Source organism: Molothrus aeneus, unplaced genomic scaffold, assembly GCF_037042795.1.
Source record: "Molothrus aeneus isolate 106 unplaced genomic scaffold, BPBGC_Maene_1.0 scaffold_30, whole genome shotgun sequence".
In the NCBI taxonomy this organism is placed as follows: domain Eukaryota; kingdom Metazoa; phylum Chordata; class Aves; order Passeriformes; family Icteridae; genus Molothrus; species Molothrus aeneus.
Window position 1 is genome coordinate 4,958,760 of NW_027098964.1, and position 8,190 is coordinate 4,966,949.

The window sequence follows — 8,190 nt, forward strand, 5'->3', positions numbered from 1 at the left end:
TTTGGGAGGGTTCAGGAATCATCCCAGGGATTTTGAGGAGCTCATCCCAGGGATTTTGGGGAGCTCACCCCAAGGATTTAGGGACCCAAGATCCCATCCCAGGGGTTTCCTTCTCTCCCTAATCCCAGAATTTCCCCTTCCAGCCTCCCGGGCGGACCCGGTGCGCGACATCCGCTGCGAGTTCTTGGGGTTCACCCTGAGGATTTTGGGGATGCTCTGAGCCCATCCAGGGGTTTCCATCCATCCCTAATCCCACATTTCTCCCTCCCTGCAGCCTCCCGGGCGGACCCGGTGCGCGACATCCGCTGCGAGTTCTGCGGGGAATTCTTTGAGAACCGCAAGGGGCTCTCGAGCCACGCTCGCTCCCACCTGCGCCAGATGGGGGTGACCGAGTGGTCGGTGAACGGCTCCCCCATCGACACGCTCCGGGAGATCCTCAGGAAGAAATCCAAGCCCTGCCTCATCAAGAAGGAGCCGCCGCTGCCGCCGGGGCTGGAGCCGGGCCCGGGGCTGTGCGAGGAGGAGCCCAAAGCGCCCCCGGGGCCGGCTCCGGGCAAGGCGCTGCCCCCGGGGCTGGCCCTGGGCAAGCCGGGCTCGGGGCTGGCCCTGGCACCGCTGGGCTCCAAGAACGCCCCCGGGGCCTTCCTGGCTGCCAAGAGACCCCTGGGAGACACAGAGAGGCTGGGAGGGCACGGAGAGGCCAAGCACAAAGGCTTCGAGCTGGGCTTCAAGGCCAAGGCCCTGCACGACAAGGCCTGTGAGTGCTGAGGGAGATTACAGGGATTTGGGGGAATTTGGGGTTTTTGGGATGGATTTCGGGTCGTTTTGGGATCTTTGGGATGGTTTTGGGGTGGTTTTGGGGTGGTTTTGGGGTGGTTTTGGGATGGGCTGGGAGGGCACGGAGAGGCCGAGCACAAAGGCTTTGAGCTGGGCTTCAAGCCAAGGCCCTGCATGACAAGGCCTGTGAGTGCCATGGGGAAATGATGGGAATTTTGGGGAATTTGGGATCTTTGGGATGGTTTTGGGTTGGTTTTGGGATGGGCTGGGAGGGCACGGAGAGGCCAAGCACAAAGGCTTCGAGCTGGGCTTCAAGGCCAAGGCCCTGCATGACAAGGCCTGGGAGTGCTGAGGGAGATCACAGGGATTTTGGGGGTTTTGGGGGTTTTTGGGATGGTTTTGGGATCATTGGGGTGGTTTTGGGGTGTTTTTGGGATCTTTAGGATGGTTTTAGAATGGTTTTGGGATGATTTGGGGATCTTTGGGATGGTTTTGGGATGGGCTGGAAAGGCCTTCGAGCTGGGCTTCAAGGCCAAGGCCCTGCACGACCAGGCCTGTAGTGCTGGGGGAGATCACAGGGATTTGGGGGTCTTTGGGATGGTTTTGGGTGGTTTTGGGATCTTTAGGATGGTTTAGGGATGGTCTTGGGATCTTTGGGATGGATTTTGGGTGGTTTGGGTTGGTTTTGGGGTGGGCTGGGAGGGCACGGAGAGGCCAAGCACAAAGGCCTGTGCGAGCTGGGCTTCAAGGCCAAGGCCCTGCACGACAAGGCCTGTGAGTGCTTAGGGAGTTTGGGATGGTTTTGGGATCTTAGGGATGTTTTTGGGATCTTTAGGATGATTTTGGGATGGTTTTGGGATCTTTGGGGTGGTTTTGGGGTGGTTTTGGGATGGTTTTGGGATGGGCTGGAAGGGCCTTCGAGCTGGGCTTCAAGGCCAAGGCCCTGCACGACAAGGCCTGTGAGTGCTGAGGGGAAATGATGGGAATTTTGGGGAATTTGGGGTCTTTGGGATGGTTTTGGGTGGTTTTGGGATCTTTGGGATGGTTTTGGGAACTTTGGGATGGTTTTGGGATCTTTGGGGTGGTTTTGGGTGGTTTTGGGGTGGGCTGGGAGGGCACGGAGAGGCCAAGCACAAAGGCTTCGAGCTGGGCTTCAAGGCCAAGGCCCTGCACGACAAGGCCTGTGAGTGCTGAGGGAGATCACAGGGATTTTGGGGAATTTGGGATGGTTTTGGGTGGTTTTGGGATCTTTGGGATGGTTTTGGGATCTTTGGGATGGTTTTGGGTGGTTTTGGGATCTTTGGGATGGTTTTGGGGTGGTTTTGGGATGGGCTGGAAGGGCCTTCGAGCTGGGCTTAAAGGCCAAGGCCCTGCACGACAAGGCCTGTGAGTACTGAGGGAATTTTGGGGTTTTTGGGGTTTTTGAGATGATTTTGAGATACTTTTGTGATGTCTTTGGGATGTTTTTGGCATCAGCTGGGAGTACATGTTATTTTCCAATTTTTTCCCATTTTTTCCCCATTTTTCCATGCTCTCCCTGCTCTGAGCTCATTTTCTGTATAAATAATCCCATTTTTCCGCCGCTTTTTCCCATTTTTCACTATTTTTTCCCCATTTTCTGTGTTTCCCAGCAGCAGAGGCCTGCTGCGAGCTCTGTGGGCTGCACTTTGAGAACAGGAGGGCCCTGGCCAGCCACACCTGGGCACACCTGAGGCACTTTTAGCAATACCCATACCCCATTTTCACCATTTTAACCCCATTTTAACACCATTTTTTCCCATTTTTCCCTATTTTAACCCCATTTTCTGTGTTTCCCAGCAGCAGAGGCCTGCTGCGAGCTGTGTGGGCTGTACTTTGAGAACAGGAAGGCCCTGGCCAGCCACACCTGGGCACTGCCCGTACCCCATTTTCTGTATAAATAATCCCATTTTTCGCTATTTTAACCCCATTTTAACACCATTTTTTCCCATTTTTTCCCATTTTAACCCTGTTTTTTCTGATTTTCCCCTGTTTCCCAGCAGCAGAGGCCTGCTGCGAGCTGTGTGGGCTGTACTTTGAGAACAGGAAGGCCCTGGCCAGCCACACCTGGGCACTGCCTGTACCCCATTTTCTGTAGAAATAATCCCATTTTTCGCTATTTTAACCCCATTTTTCCCCCGTTTTTCCCCATTTTTCCCTATTTTAACCCCATTTTCTGTGTTTCCCAGCAGCTGAGGCCTGCTGCGAGCTCTGTGGGCTGTACTTTGAGAACAGGAAGGCCCTGGCCAGCCACGCCCGGGCGCACCTGCGGCAGTTCGGGGTCACCGAGTGGTGCGTGAACGGCTCCCCCATCGAGACCCTGCGCGAGTGGATCCGGCACCGGCCCCACAAGGCCGGCGCCTACCGCAGCTACATCCAGGGCGGGCGCCCCTTCTCCAAGAAGTTCCGGAGCTCGGCGCACCCCCGGGAGCCCCGCGGGGCCCTGGCCGTGCCCTTCCTGCCCAAGGGGGGCCTGGCGGCCGAGGCGGCGCTGGGCGAGTGCGGGAAGGGCCCCGAGGGCGCCGAGCGGGCGCTGGGGACGCCCCTGGGAGTGGTCAAGGTGGAGGAGCAGAGGGGCAACTTCAGCAGTGAGTGATGGGGGGGAGAAATGGGGGGTTTGGGGTGGGGAATGGGGGTTTGGGGTGGGAAATGTGGGGAATGTGGGGTTTGGGAATGGGGAATGGGAATGAGGAATAGGAATGGGAATGGGGAATGGGGAATGGGAATGGGGAATGGGAATGGGGAGTGGTCAAGGTGGAGGAGCAGAGGGGCAACTTCAGCAGTGAGTGATGGGGGGGGAAATGGGGGGTTTGGGGTGGAGAATGTGGGGAATGTGGGGTTTGGGGTGGGAAATGTGGGGTTTGGGGTGGGATTTGTGGGGAATGTGGGGTTTGGGAATGGGGAATGAGGAGTGGTCAAGGTGGAGGAGCAGAGGGGCAACTTCAGCAGTGAGTGATGGGGGGAGAAATGTGGGGTTTGGGGTGGGAATTGTGGGGTTTGGGGTGGGTAAAATAGGATTTATGGGATTGGGAATGGTAAAAATGGAGTTTGGGAATGGAGATTGGGAATGGGAATGGGGAGTGGTCAAGGTGGAGGAGCAGAGGGGCAACTTCAGCAGGGAGTGGGGGGGAAAGGGGAAAAATGGGGGGTTTATGGGGTTTGGGGTGGGAAAAAGGGGAATTGTGAGGTTTGGGGTGGGAAAAATGGGATTTATGGGGTTGGGAATGGGGAATGGGGAAGGGAAGGGAATGGGGATTAGGAATGGGAATTTGGGAATGGGGACAGGATTGGGAATGGGGCTGGGAATGTGAAATTGGGATTGGGGACAGGAATGGGGAATTGGGAATGGGGAAGGGAAATGGGAATGGGGACAGGACTGGGAATGGGGAATTGGGAATGGGAATGGGGACAGGATTGGGAATGGGAATGGGGAATTGGGAATTGGGAATGGGGATGGGAACGGAATTGGGGATGGGGCTGGGAATGTGAAACTGGGATTGGGGACAGGCAATGGGAATGGGGACAGGATTGGGGACAGGAACAGGGACTGGGGACAGGAACTGGGAACAGGGACAGGAACGGGGACAGGAACAGGAACGGGGACAGGACTGGGGACAGGAACAGGGATTGGGGACAGGAACAGGAACGGGGACAGGATTGGGAACGGGGACAGGAACAGGGACTGGGGACAGGAACAGGAACGGGGACAGGATTGGGGACAGGAACTGGGAATGGGGACAGGAACAGGGACAGGAACGGGGACAGGAACAGGGACTGGGGACAGGAACAGGGATTGGGGACAGGAACGGGGACAGGAACAGGAACGGGGACAGGATTGGGAACGGGGACAGGAACGGGGACAGGAACAGGGACTGGGGACAGGAACAGGGATTGGGGACAGGATTGGGGACAGGACCGTGGAGTCGAGGGCGGGACCGGGGCTGCGTGGCCGTGCCCGGAGCCGTGCCGGGGGCTCCCCCAGTGCTGAGCCCCCCGAATTCCCGCCGTCCCCAGAGTTCGAGCGGCGCCAGGCGCGGGCCCTGGAGCCGCCGCTGCCGCGCGAGGCCGAGCCCGGCGCCGCCGAGTTCCCGCGGAAGCTCCCGGAGCCGCGGCCGCCGCCGCGCGTGCGCCCGGTGCCCGCCCTGGTGCCGCGCCCGCCCCAGACCTCGCTGGTCAAGTTCGTGGGCAACATCTACACCCTCAAGTGCAGGTGGGCCTTGGGGCCTTTCCCCATTCCCAGCCCTTTCTTGGGGCGTTTCTCCTCGTTTTCCCCACTTTTCCATCCCCATTTTCCGGCTCTTTTTACCACCTTTTCCTGCTCTCCCATCCATGGGTTGTGGTTCTTTTCCTGCATTTCCTCCCTTTTCCTGCTCTCCCATCCCTTTTTTGGCTCTTTTCCCCTCTTTTCCTGCTCTCCCATCCATGGTTTTGGTTCTTTTCCCCTTTTTTCCTGCATTTCCCCCCTTTTCCTGCTCTTCCATCCCTTTTTTTGCCTCTTTTCCCCCCTTTTCCCGCTCCCCCATCCCAGTTTTTGGTGCTTCCCACCCCAATTCCTTCCCCAGACCTCGCTGGTCAAGTTCGTGGGCAACATCTACACCCTCAAGTGCAGGTGGGGCTGGGGCATTTCCCCATTCCCAGCCTTTTTTTGGGGCATTTCTCCTGATTTTCCCCACTTTTCCATCCCCATTTTCACCTCTTTTCCCACCTTTTTGTGCTCTCCCATCCCTTTTTTTGGCTCTTTTCCCACCATTTCCTGCTCTCCCATCCGTGTTTTTTGGTTCTTTTCCCCTGTTTTCCTACGTTCCCCCCCCTTTTCCTGCTCTCCCATCCATGGTTTTTGGTTCTTTTCCCCTTTTTTCTTTCATTTCCCCCCTTTTCCTGCTCTTCCCTCCCTGGTTTTGCCTCTTTTCCCCCCTTTTCCCACTCCCCCATCCCAGTTTTTGGTGCTTCCCACCCCAATTCCTTCCCCCAGACCTCGCTGGGGAATTTTCCTCCCCAAAACTTGGAGGAATTCCTGCCAAAAACCCGGGAATTCCTCCAGGAATTCCCCCCGAAATCCCAGGGATTCCTGCCCAAAACCCGGGAATTTCTCCCAAAATTCAGGAATTCTTCCGGGAATTCCTGCCCAAAACCCAGGAATCCCCCCCAAACCCCAGGAATTCCTCCGGGAATTCCCCCCCAAACCCCGGGAATTCTCCCCAAACCCCAGGAATTTCTGCCCAAAACCCAGGAATTCCTCCAGGAATTGCCCCCAAAATCCCAGGAATTCCTGCCCAAAACCCCAGAATCCCCCCCAAACCCCGGAATTTTCCCCATTATTTCTGTGTTTCCCCCCAAACCCCAGAATTTTCCCCGTTATTTCTGTGTTTTCCCCCTGAAATCCCATGAATCCCCCGCCAAACCCCAGAATTTGCCCCATTATTTCTGTGTTTCCTCCAGGAATTCTCCCCAAAACCCGGGACTTCCTCCAGGAACTGCCCCCAAACCCCAGGAATTCCTGCCCAAAACCCAAGAATTTCTCTGGGAATTTCTGCCCTAAACCCCAGAATCCCCCCCAAACCCTGGAATTTTCCCCATTATTTCTGTGTTTTCCCCCAAACCCCGGAATTTCCCCGTTATTTCTGTGTTTTTCCCCCAAACCCTGGAATTTTCCCCATTATTTCTGTGTTTTCCCCCCAAACCCCGGAATTTTCCCCATTATTTCTGTGTTTTCCCCCAAACCCCGGAATTTCCCCGTTATTTCTGTGTTTTTCCCCCAAACCCCGGAATTTTCCCCATTATTTCTGTGTTTTTCCCCCAAACCCCGGAATTTTCCCCATTATTTCTGTGTTTTTCCCCCAAACCCCGGAATTTTCCCCATTATTTCTGTGTTTTTCCCCCAAACCCCGGAATTTTCCCCATTATTTCTGTGTTTTTCCCCCAAACCCCAGAATTTCCCCGTTATTTCTGTGTTTTCCCCCAAACCCTGGAATTTTCCCCATTATTTCTGTGTTTTCCCCCAAACCCTGGAATTTGCCCCATTATTTCTGTGTTTTTCCCCCAAACCCCGGAATTTTCCCCATTATTTCTGTGTTTTCCCCCCAAACCCCGGAATTTTCCCCGTTATTTCTGTGTTTTCCCCCAAACCCTGGAATTTTCCCCATTATTTCTGTGTTTTCCCCCAAACCCCGGAATTTGCCCCGTTATTTCTGTGTTTTCCCCCAAACCCCAGAATTTCCCCGTTATTTCTGTGTTTTTCCCCCAAACCCCGGAATTTTCCCCGTTATTTTTCTTTTCCTGCGTTTCAGGTTCTGCGAGGTGCAGTTCCAGGGCCCGCTGTCCATCCAGGAGGAGTGGGTGCGGCACCTCCAGCGCCACATCCTGGACATGAATTTCTCCAAGGCGGATCCGCTCCGGAGCGAGGCCCCCCCGGAACCCCCGGCCCTGCCCGAAGCTCCCTGAAAAAAACAAAAAAATTATATTTTTTGGGGGTTTTTTGGGGGTTTTTTTTGGGGTTTTTTTGGGTTTTTTTGGGGTTTTTTTTCCCCCAAAATCCTGGGAATTAAACCAAAAAAAAACCCCAAAATAAACCCCACAGACACACACACAAAAAAAAATTAAAAATAAAAATCCCACCCACCAATAATAAAAGAACCCAAATCCCCCCCAAAATTCCAGTGGGGTCTCCTAGAGAGGGGAGGGGAGGGGGTTCTGCCCCCAGTTTTTGGGGGGATTTTTGGGGTTTTTGGGATTTTTCGGGCTGGCACAGCCACAAGCACTACACGGAGCATTCCCACTGCCGGGAATTCCTTTGGGAATGTCGGGAATTCCGCCCTCCCTTCCCGGGAAATGAACAAAAAAACAAAAAATTAAAAAAATTTCCCCCCCCCCCCTTTTTTAAATCCCAAAGAACCGGGCAGGGAATTCCCAGAATTCCCGGAATTCCCAGAATGGATTCCCGGGAAGGGGGAAACGCTGTGGATTTTGTACATTTGGACCCTTGGCTGAGTTGTAAATTCCTGATTTTTTTCTTGGTTTTTTCCCCTTTTTTTTGTTTTTATTTTTAGTGGCCCCGTAGATGTCGGAATTCCCTCAGTTCCGGGGTTGCATGGTCCCAAAATTCCCAATTTTATTTTCCCCAAGGGAATCCCGTGGGATTTTCCCCCATTTCCCGTGGGATTTCCCCAGAATTCCGGGAGGATTCGGCTCCGCTTTTCCCCAAAAAATTCCCTTTTATTTTTTGTTTTTTCCCTTGGTTTTATTCCCCCTTTTTCCCTCCCTCATCCCGACTTTTTTAAACTCTAGATTTGTGTAGAAAGCGAAGGAAAAAAGGAAAAAATTCCGTTTTTATTTGGGAATCCCGAAACGTCCGGATTTCGGAAGGAATTTTAATGGACAATTTTCAATTTTTTGGTG

General features: G+C 54.2%; 1 protein-coding gene across 1 annotated transcript in view; it reads left to right on the top strand.

Moving 5' to 3' along the window:
- Window positions 1-8,180, top strand: part of WIZ (WIZ zinc finger) — a 40,124-nt gene extending 31,944 nt beyond the window's left edge. The window contains exons 12-16 of the mRNA XM_066570267.1: window positions 275-761; window positions 2,261-2,265; window positions 2,985-3,383; window positions 4,810-5,005; window positions 7,083-8,180. Coding sequence (XP_066426364.1) covers window positions 275-761; window positions 2,261-2,265; window positions 2,985-3,383; window positions 4,810-5,005; window positions 7,083-7,236 — 1,241 coding nt within the window. The 3' untranslated portion in view covers window positions 7,237-8,180. The remainder of the gene's footprint in view (window positions 1-274; window positions 762-2,260; window positions 2,266-2,984; window positions 3,384-4,809; window positions 5,006-7,082) is intronic.
- Window positions 8,181-8,190: the final 10 nt, after the last annotated feature.